We start from the raw sequence: 17,218 nt of genomic DNA, 5'->3' as shown, positions 1-17,218 counted from the left end.
TAGTGATAAAAGATAGCATAAGCTATAGATAGCTAATGCAATATTTTATTTACGGTAGTATGTGATTGTATACAACTCTAAAAGGGAAACTGGGAAAAGAATTTGCATCAATTGAATTGTCCTACACATCTGTCCAGGGTAAGTGATAAAACAAGAACAGTACCTATTGAGAAGCTTTTTGATTCAAGGCTTTGAGTAAAGCATGCTTGCACTTAGAAGGCAATGAACCATAATACAAAATATTCAGACTTGTTATACCATCCAGTTAGCTATCCAAGAGTAGCATTTATATTTAGTGGAACAAGTTTTCATCTGTCTCAAAGGATTCAATTGATTATTTCCTCAAATCGTACCCAGAACCTGAAGAACTGAATCCAAAAACCAAATGAATAAGACCACTTTCCCCAGCAATTAATGAAACAATACTGTTGAAAACCCTCCAATTCACCAGTTCTGATAGTCGAGTAAGGTGTAAATGTAGTATTAAAACTTTGCATATTGAAAATATAATATTTTTGATGAACCCACGTTATTTTTAAAAACATGCATAACATAAAAATAGGTAATGAAATTTCAAATTTGAAATGAATCACATTTTTGAGTGACAGTTGTTTCACTAATAGTACTGTCGTGCCGTACACTGATGCAATCGCTTTCATTAAAAATAAAAATTGATTAATTTTCGCAGTCATCAATTATTATTATGATCAGTTATAACCTAATATTTTCAAGACAGGTTTCAGTTACTAGGATTATTGCGAATAAATGGAGTGTGAATGGAGAATGAACAACACAATTATTAGAAAAGGTGAAATTTTATCGTTTTGTAAATATGTCCTTTACAATAATTATAGTATTGTATAATAAATCCTTCTGTAAATGTCTTAGTTTAGAATTATCAGCATGAGTCTTGATGTGTGAAAAAACAATTCCCAACAGGGAGATAAGTTATTAGACTTTTAATACAATATTGGGCTTTTACATAAAACGAAAAAAATCTTGTTCAACTTAACTTACGTGTTCAAATAATTGTTCTTTTAATAAGTACAGATTTGTCTATCTAATGTGAAAGTGAATATTATTCAAATTAAGTACTTACTACTAAAGAGATCAATGCCTGAATAGAAAATTATCTTGTTTTAAGAAAATATGGGTGACTTTTTATTACCTTATTAAGAATTGAAAAGAGGCTATTAAAATAAATAAGATGATAAAAAATGCCTGATACCGTTATAATTATTGCTATAATTTAAATTTTTGCAATGGATTGATAACGTATTTAAAAAATTTAGAATAAATATTTAAAATGATGAACAATTTTCTGATACAGAAATTTCAACATTATTTCATTGATCTTTTATCATCTAGATCATCTAGTTTGTTGACGTTCCAATCATGGAAGTCACTGCTGACTGATTCTCCGTCGCAAATGCGAATTATTCATTTTATTACTTTTTAATTAAAACAAATAGAATAGAATAAAATTGAATTTGTTTTGTAGCTGAACGTTTCTCACAAATATTAGTAGACTACAATGTTCCTTAATTACTCTCAAATAAAAATTGTTTTTAATGCAGGTGAAGTAATAGAATCGAGAAAAGATTACATAAGGTGATATCCTATGGTATAGGTAGCTTATGTTCCAAATTTCAAACCGATTTTTGTTAATTCAAGCCGACTACTGTCTTTTATTAGGTACTGTTTTGGCCGGGTGAAAGTGTAAGAACAGCACAGTATGAGAGACTACGAACGTCATATAGCTTCACGAAAAAGATCTACTAGGACTATCGGCTTGAGTTGACAGTGAAAATTGGAACATAAACTCCCTTGAACGACTTATACCATTGAATGCTATCTTTTCTGTATGGTAATAGCTTCACAAAATTCATCAATTTGATTAAAAAAATTTGCGAAAGCCAAATTACGTTCAAGTTTGAAAAAAATTAAAACATGACGAGAAATCTGTTTACAAAAATTTTGTTTAAAAATCTGTCACCATGTACGGATGTCTACCACCAAAATGTGTGACAGTCTATATACTCACACAGTAATCCCGAGTTGCATTTAAATGTAAATAATTTTTCTTCGTCGGCAGTGACTACCAATATAAGAATTCCAACTTTGGCCGTTTTCACAGCTGATTTCTGACCGACACGACACCCAGAATGTCCTGTGATTGGCTGAGATTCACCTGTTGGTGAGAATAAGCCAATCTGGAGGACAATCTAGGTGTTGTGTCGACGCATATATAATCGACATATTAGGTTGGAAATATGAGTGTGAAAACGGCCTCTAACGTTCAAACTTTAAATCAACTCTAAAAATAGAAATAAAATACTGATAAGGGCATCAAGTGACACCACGAAATCCAAAATAAACATATATTTTTTGTCTTATTCTTGGTGTTACACTATTTCAGTTAAAGTATTCAAAATTTATGATGTTCATCTATCATTATTGATATTCTCCAATTTTATAACTATATTATACTATATTATTAAACATATTACTATATGATTTTCAATATTCTTAATACATCGTATAGTTTATTAAAAATTTCAAAAACTACAAAGTAGATAAAAATTTATCTCTTATTGCAATGCTAAATTTTCAATTTATCGAAAACTATAGAACAAGAAACTTCACTATCAATGCCTACGAAATTTATTAGCAGCCAATAGTCTTAATTCGAACCTTGCATTAAACTTATTAAATTGGAAAATTTAGTTCAAAATTAACTCAATTCAAAATTTCTATAGACTATTTTATTAATTAATATTCATGAATCAGTGGAGATGAAAAAGATATTTTGTAGCAATTTGAATCTGATGAAGATTGTAAAATTAGTTTCCAGGAATAAATACAATTTTGGTTATTATGTTATTTGAATTAAACAAGGTAGAACATAATTTTTTCTATAAAGTAGAAAGTTTACAATAAAAAGGAGAAAATTGCCAAACACTAATGAATTATAACATAAATGAATGAAATACTAGACTTTTTAGTAAATTTGTTCAGCAAAAGATCATTTTCAATGAACTGATTTAATTTACTAATATTTTTCCATCATCCACTAAGATATTCTGTAATCAGGTAAATCAAGGTTATGAGTACCTATTTAAGTAGTTGAGAACAGGAACACAAGCTAAAATATAGTATTCACACATTAGTAAAAACATATCAAAATTATAAAGTAAACTGTACTGCGAGTAACAAAAATTATTGACTACAAAAGAGATCATGAAACTATTTCTACCTAGTTGAAATCAACTTTGTGCTGTATTAAAATACTTTAAAAATGCTTAAGATACAAGAGGCAGTGGAAAAAGCTACTATGCGACAGATGAACTAAAAATGATATCGTGTAAATACTGGATTGATTAAAATGTTTTACCACGATTATCTTATTACATCATGTTGAGAATGGAAGTGGCGTAAATCCATTCAGACTAGTTTTGAGATAAATTGCCATCGCTTTGTCAAATAATAGAGTTTTGGTTTTCTATATGTTATGGAATAGTGACGTGAGAGGGAGGGGAGTGAAGATGTAATCTTCAACGACAACACCGTCCAATAATTACAAAAATACAAGCTATTTTTTTATAAAAAGAAATAATATTTGCATTTCTTTAGAACCAACTCTAAGGGCCGTTTGCACAGTATAGATTGCTGAACTCGATTAAGCTAATCGAGTTTAAGTTAATCTGAAAGTTTAAACTTGAATCGGTTTTCTCAGTGCACTTACTAATCCAGTTTAAGTTAAACTAGTTTAGGGTTAAGTTAAGTTGGTAATAGAATGTCATCGTTTATAATGTCAGGAAGGCTGACTTTTACAGGAAATTTGTTTTTTGTTCACAAACAGTAAAAATCAGTAAATTTTACTATTAGATACAAACTTATATTTAGTAGGCACCAAAAATATATTTTAGAATGTTTTTAAAAAAGCGATTTTGTTACGCTTAAATCTACTACGGTCTTCCTCGTTTATTAGAAATCTCTTGAAAGCAAAATATCTCAGTTATGTGTTATTAAAAATATGTTTCCTAATCAAAGACCACTGTTAAAAGTTGTCTTATTTTCTATCAAGTTGTTTATTTAATCAAATACTGGATTGGCAGTTGCTTTACTCAAGCAAAACCGTTAAGAAAATTCTCTATCATCCCAGAAATTTAAATCATTCGTTTTTGCCCAATTTTTCTTAGTTTTAAAATTTCTTCGCAGTCATCTTTATCAATCGCATTAAAAACTTCTATCAATTCCTGTCAATTCTATCAATAATGATTCACTATAACCTAAATAATTATTATCGTCTACAGAAGCATTAAAAACAACCGTCGACAAATAATTTACTGTTAGCTGTTTCCCCATCAAATCTTACAGATGTCCAGTTAATCCAAATTATTTGGTTTAAACCTCCTGCTTTGGAGGTTTAAACTTTCCCAGAGTTTAAACTGATACTGTGCAAACGGAATTTTAGTTTAAACAAAAAAAATCCTGATTTGGTTTAAGCTTTAGCTTAAACTTACACTGTGCAAACGGCCCTAAGTGAATAAGTTCAGGAATTTTTTGAGGAGATATTCATTGAATTAATTGTTAATAATGAACAGTGCGATTAATGGAATTGATGAGAATGATTGAGAGACAAGTCCATCATCTGATGTAGGATAACAATTCAGATTCTACATCAGCTGATTTACATGACTCACTTTCGTAACAAACGTCCTAGTAGAATCACAGTATTTAGCCGATATCCACTCTAGCTACAGCATAATATTGGTTAGTTCAGAGCATTATCTAGAGACGTATCAGTCAATTAGATATTTAAGGCATGATTTTTCAGATACAGAAAATATTTAAAAAATACAAAATGAGCTGAAACTCATTTTGACAAAATTTGGAATTATCCCACTTTCATTCTTAACAAGCCATATTACAGTAAAGAGAATGGAAAGAGCATAGGTATTATTTAAATACATATTATTACCGATTTATGTCCATAGAAGACTAACATCACATATTTCAATTTAACTCGGATCTTCTTATTATCTAATACATTTTGGGAACATTACGAATTTCCCATCTGGAAATAGTTATTATATAGTTCCATTCGTGTACGAGAGAACTCGTATTTGACTAAATTTACACACACACACACACACACACACACACACACACACACACACACACACACACACACACACATACATACTGTGTACGTAATTTTCTTGTCTGAATTTACAAAATACATACACACACAAACATACGATTCCAGTCACACTTAGTGCAACAAGTCAATACTAATCTTAACAACAACAACCACCTTGGATCATCAGTACATCATTATAATACTGTACTTTTAATATGGCAGACTACAAAGTAAACAATTTCTAGTGTACACTTTACTCTCATAAACACAGTCTTTGCAAATGATACAATTTTATGAATTAGTGAGATCAAAAAATTATACCATCATCTTAAGTTTTATCAACAAAATTTAGTCTTCTGTTCCTTCCACAATGTTTTATAATATTGGTGTTGTACAGCTGTATCTTGCTATTCGAGAAGTATTATCACTTATTACTCTTCTCTATAATGTATATAGAAATGAACAATGTTCCCAAACCGTGGTTGAACACTCATTAACAATTTATATCTATGCTTATAAAATAATATAATTATCAATTCTCACTGTTACCTTACAAGGATATTATTGCTTTCAACTACATAGTAGAACATTCTAATTGTTCTAATTGGAATATAGGAATCACATCATTAATTATACAATCCGTTGATTATGTGAGTATTTTAACCCACTCTAATAATAACAATAACAAGGTACACGCAAAAACTGATAACTTGATATTATACTGATGCATATTGCGCAGTAATTTAATAAAATGAAACTAAAAATATTCTTAACTGGATATTTGTCCAAGATAATACTTTTAAATGATAATTTGAAATGAACAATAAGATGAATCCAAACTGACTAAGCTCTGAAGGAAGATAATTATTGAAGAAAATTATATGGTTTACCTCATCCCATTTTCAGCTGCGGAAAGTAAATTGATTTAAAATACACAAAGAAACTAAATGTATTCAATATTTAAAAATTCTTCAATGTTGTTTTCCATCACAAACTGCTTATTATTAAATCACTTTTTGCTTTTAGAAAAAAAGACTAGCAGTCAGATATTTTACAATAAATGAATTAATCACTCACTGGACAACGAGATCTTTCAGCAGTTCCACCATCTTCTTGGTTGTACTCATAGACAAGTAGAAGGATAGGATGGCAATTTTTAGTGTGCTGTTGGTGTCTATTGGATTAGTGTCTGTTGGTGCTGTTGGTGTCTATTGGGTTTGTTGTGGCTAAGAAGGTAATCAAAGAGGATGTGGGATTTGAAGTTGGTTTGTTCATTTAATATACATTGTCTATTGCTTTTAAATTGGGTGTATATTTCAAATTGTTCTATTGTGTCTAATTCTGGTCCTTTGTTTTTTATGTGTATGATTTGTAGATCAGTATTTATGTTTGTGTGTTTGTGATTTTCCTGAATTAGGTGGTCGGCGAATGCAGATTCTGTTTTTGTTTTTAGTCCCTGAATATGTTCCTTGTATCTTTGATTGAAAGAACGGCCTGTCTGTCCAATATAGAATTTATCACATTCAGAGCATTTTAGCTTGTATACTCCTGGGAGTTTGAGTTTTTTGTTGTCTGTAATTTTTTCTCTTTTTTCAAGACAACAAAAAACTCAAACTCCTTCTACTTGTCTATGAGTACAACCAAGAAGATGGCGGAACTGCTGAAAGATCTCGTTGTCCAGTGAGTGATTAATTCATTTATTGTAAAATATCTGACTGCTTGTCGTTTTTTCTAAAAGCAACAAGAGATTTAAAAATTATTGACACCCCATATCACTATACAATTAAATGTTACAATGTGGATTATAACTTGAAATTATATGGAACATTTTAAAAAACAGAGATATACAACAGTGTATCTAAATCAAAAGATAAATTTGTTAGCTTCTTTTATGAAGATTAAAACTGTCAACCACTTTTATTATTATATAATATCATATAGCCTAAACAGAACCTGGTTTGGTGGCTTCATGTGAGCACATTTGTGCCAAAAAATGTGGCCACATTTTAGCTGAAGATGTGGCTGGTGAAGCCACGAAAATAGATTCTGTTTGTATGATATTATATAATAAAAGTGGTTGACAAATTCAAGTTGTGTTTTTCACTATGGAACACAATATCAAACACAACACAACTGTAGTGTTAGAATTGTCTAGTTTCAAGGAGCAAAGACTCCAGACATAAATCACACATTTGCAATAATTGCATCCGAATTATTGTTGGCTAGATATTACTTTCCTTGCCCTACTACCATAGGAAAGGAAAGTATTGCTTTCCAAAAAAATCCGGTGTGGTACACTCACACAACTTTCCTTGCTCATTGAACTGTAAGCCCCGTTCTTAAACGAGAATAATTTAGGGGGATAACATCATGACGATTGGCGGCAACATATTTGAAACTACGATCAGACTTCTATATATGTTCCTTTGTAAATTGTCCTTTTCCTTTGTGTAAATTGTGAAATTCGATGATTTTTTTCAAAGTCGTCAAAACAGCTGTTCTACAGATGAAATATCTCGTCTTTGTGTTCTTTTTATAAACTGCTCAACCTACCTAGCACGAGAAGGTTACAAAGTCCATTTCTCAAGGATGGGGTGGACCCCCCATTAGTTTCCCAGGAAGGAGACTCAAGCCAGTTGATAGAGCTGATAAATAACTATACAGGGTATGAATTTGAAAAAAATCGGTCTAGTCATTTTTGAGAAAATCGTGAAAAACATGGTTTTTTAGTAATTATCCGCCATTTTTCTCAAGAATATTACGGAGCTCCTGCAATTTTCGTAGAAATGAGACTCATGCCAGTTGATAGGGCTTATAAATAGCTATCCATGGTATGAATTTGAAGAAAATCGTTAGAGCCGTTTTCGAGAAAACCGTGAAAAACATGGTTTTTTAGTAATTATCCGCCATTTTGAATTAAATTTTATTGAATTTCTTATTGTTGGATACTCATGGTATAATGACCTTAAGTTTAAAATTTCAAGTCAATCGGTTGATTAGGAATGGAGTTATCGTGTTCACAGATACACACATACACATACACACACACACACACACACACACACACACACACACACAGACCAACACCTAAAAATCATGTTTTTGGACTCAGGGGACCTTGAAACTTGTAGAAAACTTGAAATTAGGGTACCTTAATTTTTTTTGGAAAGCAATAATTTCCTTACCTATGGTAGTAGGGCAAGGAAAGTAAAAAATTAAGGTACCCTAATTTCAAGTTTTCTATACGTTTCAAGATACCCTGAGTCCAAAAACATGATTTTTGGGTGTTGGTCTGTGTGTGTGTATGTGTGTATGTCTGTGAACACGATAACTCCATTCCCAATTAACCGATTGACTTGAAATTTTAAACTTAAGGTCCTTATACCATGAGGATCCGACAATAAGAAATTCAATAAAATTCAATTCAAGATGGCGGAGAAAATTGCGGATAATTACTAAAAATGGCGGATAGTGACTAAAAAACCATGTTTTTCACGATTTTCTCAAAAACGGCTTTAACGATTTTTTCAAATTCATACCTTGTATAGTTATTTATCAGCTCTATCAACTGGCATGAGTCTTTTTCCTTGGAAACTAATGGGGGGTCCACCCCATCCTTGTGAAATGGACTTTGTAACCTCCTTCTCGGGCATGAGGTAGGTAGAGCAGTTTATAAAAAGAACACAGTCATAGTATATTATTATCTATAATAATAATATATTACAAGATATTATTCATCTGTGGAACAGCTGTTTTGACGACTTTTAAAAAAATCATCGAATTTCACAATTTACACAAAGGAAAAAGTACTCTGAAAACAATTATAATATGCACATATACAGTAGTCTGATCTTATTTGCAAATATGTTGCCGCCAATCGTCATTATGTTATTCCCCTAAATTATTATCGTTTGAGAATGAGGCTTGCAGTTCAATGAGCAAGGAAAGTTGTGTGAGTGTACCACACCAGATTTTTTTTACAGTTGAAGAAGCAATACTGGTAATACTATATTATATGTTGAAATAAAGAGCAGTAATAGGTTTCAAAGATAATACTAGAATGTTGGTGTTAAAGTTAAAACTCTAATAAAAATGTTATACTGATATTTATGAGTAAGGCTGTATTGATAATTTTACTATATAAATTATATTATTTTGGACCAAAATTTTATAAAAATTGTACACGTGAAATTCTAGCCTTATCTTGGACTTTGTCACCTATAAATTTGGAAGAAAAATAGCACAAGGACTACCTTATTATTTTATCTTTCAATGTTATTACATTAGTGTCATTTGCATTGTAAATAAATAAATAGATAAATAAATAAATAAAAAGTAATTCTGATTGTATGCAGTAAACAGTAGTCGGGAAAATTATTGTTAAAAGATTAGTACAGGATACGCTGTGTAAAGTTTACACACTGCACAATTGGGATGAGGTATTGAATATCACATACATAACTTAAAAATCAAACTTATGAGAGAATTGCTATTGAAATGTTATACTCTTAGTCAGTCATAGATAAATCATACTTAAGTTTAAAAGATATAAAAACATCAACGATACTTAAAAATTAAACTAAATCAGCTTTAATTAAAAACTGGTTAAAATAGCTGATAATATCATCTACAGACTAGAACTGAAATGCATCTGGAATTACAATATAGATTGAATCTATGAAAATAAGATAATATCAGAAAGCAAGCACATGTCTTGAATGAGCTGCACTCGTGTATGTACTGTCATACACATAGGAATATTGTTGCAGCCTTTGTTCTTAGTAATAGTATCACTCTTTGAGTCCCAAACGTAAAACAATTTGTAGCTTCTTCGACTAGATTGCAGTAATGCGCAATCCATAATAAACATGATAATAATAACAACAATAACAATACTATAGAAAACAGTTTTGATAGATCTAAACACCGTCTTGCACTCGAATGTACGCCAAGTGATGAGATATTTCTCAATGTAAACAATGTGTTTACATTGAAACATAATTCAATGCAACCAAATGCCAGTTTATCAGTATGCCTAAACGCTCTATACAAGTACCTAAGAACCGTTAACTCCAAGTAAACAAGGTAAAATGTTCTTCTATGTCAAGACATAAGGAGATCCGATGCTGGCAGCAGGTCGTGTCATCAATGGAACCGAAATTGGCGCTGAGGCTTTAAGCTGATGCAGGTCTTCTTCAAGCTTTCTTCGTCATCCTTCTTCACCTCAGTGAATCTCTCGCCTTTCATCGAGACGATCTTGTTATCTCTATAGCGCACCAATTTCTTCGGCTCCTATAACATTTAAATGTTATAAGATTACAGCCAGAAACGATCGATTCCGATAGCGAAGGACAAGAATTGACGAGTTCAGTGAGGGGAAAAACCAAGCCACAAAACATCAACTGCATTTTTGCACTGTTGCTCACTCAAGACAAACTAAGATATTCATATTCATCGTATTGTACTTGACATTCTTCCATGCATTTGTAGCACATTCCATTTGAATGTGAGTACAGTACTACATCATTTTGACCCAAAATCTTTTGAACAGTCTATCCAGTGGAATACAAAAATATAGATAAGAAATTGATAACGAAAATATAAGTTTTTCTATTAACCAAGCATAACCGAGAAAACAGAAATAGAGAACAGCGATTCAGCATCAAAACACTTTAGGTCGAAATTATCTCTTAATTAGGTCGAAATTATCTCTCAATTAGGTCTAAATTATTTCTTCATTAGGTTTATATAATCGTTGATTCGGTCTAAATTATTAGTGAAAGTAGCAAGCACGTTGAAACATGAAAATGAATTGTAGGTTAAATCTATATAATACGAAGGAGAAGAGTTGTGTTTGTTCGCATCAAAACATGTCAACTTGTGGATTGCATACCGTAAAACGGGGATGATTTAGATCTCCAAATTTTGCTCATAGATTCTAAAAATATCAATCTCGTGCACCTCAAAGCCCAAATTTCAATTTTCCTTCTAGAGATTTTTCAGAATTAATGTTCAAATTTCATGGGACATGAATACATGCCATATGTTAATAAATAACTATAATCTAGAGAGACTACCTCTTTGAAACAGATGGTTAAAATTGGCAACTAAATAAATTGATAAGCAGTCCAATTTTGTCAGGCATTAAGTTGAGGAAGGTTTCTAAACAAGTTTGAGTCCTGTCATTTTATTAGGTTAGCACCAAGTTGAATAACTTATCTATACTATAATAAAGGAAAGAACTGGCTCATACACGTACAGGATACGAAAATATTATGTTTGACGCATCATCTCGTCTAAACTAATAGACTGAAATTAAGTTGAAATTTTGCATATAGATTCTTAATTAACCGAGGATGGTTCTAGGCCTACTTCAAACTCTTCAAGATTCCACTCGGTCAAGTTTTAAAATAGACCCTTGCGTAGCACGGGTTACCTGCTAGTTTATAATATAAGTCCATGATACGCTAAATATTGAGTATAATTAGCCGATTAAGAAGTAACCCTTCTAATATCAATAAATTTGTTGCTTTTCCACAATAATACTTTTCATTCTATGTATTTAAATACATATGTGTTATTTAATTTTCTAATTAAAATAATATTTATAAAATTAGAAGTGGGAAGTATATTGGAAGGGTGACCACTCGAGCCAAGTACTCTGAATATGATTCATGAGTTGTAAAACCGCTTCCCGGTGGTTCGGAGCCCACTTAAAACTGTAGGTCCATTCATCTATAATTATCATCCAAGTCACAAGCCTAGAGCACATGTCAGCATCACCCTCAGCAAAAATATATTGAGATTAATTTTAGTTAAGTAAAATACATTGTAAAACATTCTGAGAAAATGCAGAAGATATCAAGATTATGAAGGTGGGGCAGAATAATTAACGAAACAATTTTAAGATCGATAGACTTAGGATACATAAAGAAATTATGTTTTTAATTTAAAGGGTCACTATATGAATCAGGTTTTGAATATAATTTCCTGAAAATAGCTGCCAGTATCAATGCATTGCTGAAGGCTACTTCTGAAGTTTTAAGCAGTTGTTGCTCACATATCGCTAGGTATGGCATTCCATTAGACAATAATCCACTCTTCAACATTGCTAAGTGTGAGAGTGGCCTTTAAAAACCTTTCACTTCAGATATTCCACAGGAAAGAAGTCGCAAATGGTTAGATTTGGTGACGGCGAAAGCCACCCAGCATCACCCCCGAAATTTCTATCGAAACATCAAGTGAAATTCGAGCTGTGTGAGCAGTAGAATAGTCTGCCGGGCGTAATTCTTGAGCAATAATTATTTGGAAAGGATGAAACTTTAAATCAAAATGTAAAATGTTCTCAGTCACTGCACATTATCAGGCGTTCTAATGTATCTGCAACAGCCATTATCTTGGTGTGATACCAGTTTCCTCCAACTACCAAACTCAAAACCGAATTGTTGCGTTAAAAGTTGAACTGTTGTCGGTAAGCTGATTACTATGCTCTGACAACAATAGATGTTGACTTCTGAAATGGGGTTAAATAATGAAAAAAGAAGACAATTAAAAAATTTGTAAACCTATTACAGCTGATGCCACAATCGAAACGAACTGCTCAGTCGCACTCTGTTCATAAGAATACAAGTGGAAAATTGTACATAAATCACTGAATTTTATTAACCTTCCGGTAGTCGCGCCCTTCTCAATCACATGTCGCGTGTTGTATTTTATACAACATCCAATTTCCCAAGTGTTATGTACTCTGTTTACTGTCAAAACATATAAATTAATTGTATAATTACTTTTTCCTACAGTTACGTTGAAAAGTGGCCATTGCTGCACTGATTACAGAACGCAAAGAATCACTTTTCCGCTCTAGTGCGGGAAAAATTTTTCTGCACTCCAGATTTGCAACATGGCAACGCAAAATACTTAGTAGGTTATATGGTGCAACAGTGCAGCAAAATCAAAATGAAGTTGGTAACAGTGAGTGGGCTGCTATAGTGAGCAGAGGTGCAACGAAGCACAACGAGCAACTAATTAAGTAGATGTTATAACCAAGGACAACATTTTTATTCAATTTGACAATAAATTAAGGTTTTTATCAATAATAAAATTACACAGAAAAACATTCGATGGATTTCAGGCAATTTTACCCATAATTATTATTACCCACTTTTCATATTCAATGGTAACTGTAGGAAAAACTTAATGTGAAATACGTGCGCAAAGTTCCTCTGCTGCACTCAGGAAACAATTCCGCCCTCGCCTACGGCTCGGGCGTAAACGTTTCTTTCGGTGCAGCAAACTGTCACTTTGCGCACTAGTTGCACAAATAACTATTTCCATCTTCTTGGATTATTTTACGCCTATAAACATTTGGATGATTACCATTTCATAGCCCAATAAGGTACATCAAGCAAAGCCATCAATTCTGTGTTATTGGTTCCTTTACAGTCCCCGTATACAGTCTTTCCCTATCTTATGCACTGTCGCGACTAAATGGCACCTAAAGACTGAAACTTTGCTCGGTTGATACTGCAACTCAGTGAATTGATGGGGGAAAGTTTTGGAATGTATAGGTGACTCATTCACTGACACCACCCCATTCAATAGTTTTGTGCAGCAAAAAAAAACTGACACTGTTGTACTTTTTACAAGAGCGCGACTGCCGGAAGGTTGAAGAAAAACCTACCGATTTTGGAGCAACTGGTCTGTGTTCACGAATGTCATCGTCTTTGTCGACAAAACTGTAGCGAGCTATTATTCTTGATTTGAGCTCTTGGTCATCAACCACTGATTTCTGATGTGTATTAGTCGACTAAAAAATAATGAAAAGAGATCAATCAATTAAATAGATTATTCAATTTTAGTTAAATAGATTAAGTAGCATGAGATGAAAAGCAAGAGATCGCTATTTCAAGTTCCACGTATAAAGCTGGATGCCTATAATCAATATCAGAGTCAGTGAACGGCACAGTGATACTATAGATCCCATGAGTTTCAATTGGACTATTCCCACTCTTCCGACCGAGCGAATATGAAGAGTCACATTAGAACTTATAGGAAACATATTATCACTGTACCAGACACGTTCATTGACACTGATATGTGAGAATTGAACTTTATTCTGAAAATATTCTATGTTCTTCAATATTGTTGGATTGGTGCAATTGATAATCAAGAGGGATAGATAGATTGATTGTTGGCATTTATTTCTACACTCAATAAATTACAAGTGTTATAGGAGGAGATATAGCATAGAGTAGCTAGTACTGTAGAGTAGTATAAAATATAGAAAGCTTCATTTTACTCACGTCTGGTCTAGCTACACACCGGTCTGAATCATCATGTCCAAAACATTTGATTTGTCTAAAGGTGTGTACAGATTTACACGCCGCGAACACGAGAACTTCACTTTTCATCAGCTGATCATATCTGTATTTGTACAGAAACGGTAAGATACAGATATAAAAAGCTTGGCATCAGCTGATTAAAAAGGGATTGGTCGTGTTCGCGGCGCGTAGATCTGTGCGCACCTTAAGACGATTAAATCCAAATCAAGCCGTGTTATAACATGGAGGGCTCACATACCGTACAACTTTGAACAACGGTACAACACACTAAATAATGATATTAATGATTTTGATGTAAACTAATACAAAATTTAATTTTCCTACAGATACCTTGAAAAGTGAGCATTTCTGCACTGATTGCAGGCCGCAAAGAATCACTTTTCCGCTCTAGTGCGCAAAGTATTACTTCGTGAACTCCAGATTTGCAGCATGACAACGCAAAATAGTTAGTAGGTTATATGAAGCACCATTGCAGGAAAATCAAAATTAAGTTGGTAACACTGACTGTGATCCACGTTATAATATGGCAGTGGAGAACGGCGTTGCCTATTTATTATGTGCCTTCATTAATTTAATTATTATTATTCAATTTAAAATAAATTAAGGTTTTTATTAATAATAAAATTACACACAAAAACATTTGATGGATTTCAGGAAATTTTACCCATAATTACCCACTTTTCATATTCAATGGTAACATGAAGTGGGAATGGTTATATGAAGCACCATTGCAGGAAAATCAAAATTAAGTTGGTAACACTGACTGTGATCCACGTTATAATATGGCAGTGGAGAACGGCGTTGCCTATTTATTATGTGCCTTCATTAATTTAATTATTATTATTCAATTTAAAATAAATTAAGGTTTTTATTAATAATAAAATTACACACAAAAACATTTGATGGATTTCAGGAAATTTTACCCATAATTACCCACTTTTCATATTCAATGGTAACTGTAGGAAAAATTTAATGTGAAATACGTGAGCAAAGTTCGTTTGCTGCACTCAAGAAACCATTATTCCGCACTCGCCTACGGCTCGTGCGTAAACGTTTCTTTCGGTGCTGCAAACTGTCACTTTGCACACTAGTTGCACAAATAACTATTTTTTCAACACAGGAAGTACGCAAAGTTTTATCAATATTCTATTTACTAAGAGCTCCTCATAACATAAAGCTCCAATATTATATAATCAATTTCAATTTTGATTTTTGATTATAATGCTATTTACTTCATCTATACTATAATAAGTGAAAGAACTGGCTTATAAACATACGAGATAGGAAAATGATGTCTGACGCATAATGACGTCTGAGGTACTGGACTGATTAACTTGAAGTTTTGCATATAGATTCTTAATTAACCGAATATTGTTAAAAGCACATTATCAATTTTTCAAGATTACGTCAAGTTTTCAGTTTTTCATGTTTTAAAATATTGACCCTTGCGGAACACGGGTTAACAACTACTCTTCTATGCTTAGGAGATTCTATTGTGAACTGATGATCCTAAAAATCGTTGAGTTCATTCTAAGTATATTCTAATAGCCTTAAGACTTCTTATTCTAGCATTATGGCTATGGATCATTATAATACACTCAATTTTCATAGAATGCTCAACAATAAGAAATAACTTACAATTAATCCCATTGAATTTAATTATTTTATTAAGGTTAGTTCATTTGAAAAATCAATTCTTATTTTATTGAATTATTTTTGAAGAGTTTAAATTACCTGTAAAACTCCAGTGGTAGGTACCAGGCTCTGTCCAGCTTCCTGTCTGTGAAGAACAAGTTGAGCAGCTTTAGCTATATCTCCATTGGCAATAGTCAAGCAGTGACGCACCTCTATTGCGTATACTGACGGGAACATTTCACACAACAGTTGTGCCTGTTGGCTCATGCCATTTGAATCCTGAAAAAACCAGCAACAATATTATTTTCAACTACTTGAAACTACATTGTAAAACTACAAGTTTTACAATTACTTTTATTCATCGCAACTTCAGTCTCAATAAAAATTTCTGTTTTCATATAAATAAACACTAATATTAAAAAAATAGAGAATCTACTATTTTATGATTCACTTTCTAAAATTAAATTTCAAATGAAAAACTCATAAATGGAAAAGCATTTTTTATTGCGGATGATGTCCAAATTAGAGGTTTGCTTGTGCGTGGGTGATGGAAAGTGAGAAGGTGATTTGATGAGATAATCAAACTTCCATGCCTACTGGTGGGATTCGAACCCGTGACCAGGTAACGCTAGCAGACGTGAAGGGTGCAACGCCTTAGTCGTCTCGGTTATTCCAACCGGCATTAGGGGAGTGTCTCGATTAGGCCAGGTTTCGTTTAGACCACCTGGAGTAATCGAACACCTGGACTAAACGAAATTCACCCAGCATTGACCTACCTATTGATATGAGTGAACATTTTGACCGGTTTTCACTAGTGATAACCGGTTATTAAAGGAATTAGCTAAATATTATGAAAATAAAAGGTGATTATCACTGTTGAATTCTAAAAAAATCACAGATGACTAGAACATATTTTGGCATTGAAAATGTTAAAAGAGGTGTCTTTTGCATCAGAAACTGGAAAAGTAACAGGTATGTTTGAAATTGATAGTAAGTATGTAACTTGTGACTTACGAGAAACGGGTCCCAGGACTACTACTTCCAGCTACTAACTTTGAAATAATTAACATATATTAAAAAATGACTAAATTATTGT

At 32.5% G+C, this 17,218-nt stretch overlaps 1 protein-coding gene across 3 annotated transcripts in view; it reads right to left on the bottom strand.

Annotated features, from left to right (window-relative positions):
* LOC111057639 (CUE domain-containing protein 2) overlaps positions 1–17,218 on the bottom strand; it is a 68,192-nt gene that overhangs the window by 39,270 nt on the left and 11,704 nt on the right. For 2 of the 3 annotated variants that reach the window (XR_005573146.1, XR_005573145.1), the window contains exons 5-6: positions 16,222–16,401; positions 13,827–13,952 (exon numbers count right to left, since the gene is read on the bottom strand). Coding sequence is in view for 1 of the 3 variants with exons in the window: in XM_022345088.2 (XP_022200780.1) it covers positions 10,292–10,438; positions 13,827–13,952; positions 16,222–16,401 (453 nt within the window). In the remaining 2 variants the exon portion in view is untranslated. Of the gene's footprint in view, positions 1–9,047; positions 10,439–13,826; positions 13,953–16,221; positions 16,402–17,218 lie in introns of those variants that run through there. The other variant, XM_022345088.2, reaches the window with a different exon arrangement.

The sequence above is a fragment of the Nilaparvata lugens genome, chromosome X (assembly GCF_014356525.2).
Source record: "Nilaparvata lugens isolate BPH chromosome X, ASM1435652v1, whole genome shotgun sequence".
Lineage (NCBI taxonomy): Eukaryota > Metazoa > Arthropoda > Insecta > Hemiptera > Delphacidae > Nilaparvata > Nilaparvata lugens.
Note: the sequence above shows the minus strand (reverse complement) of the source record. Positions and strands in the feature narration are given on the sequence as shown.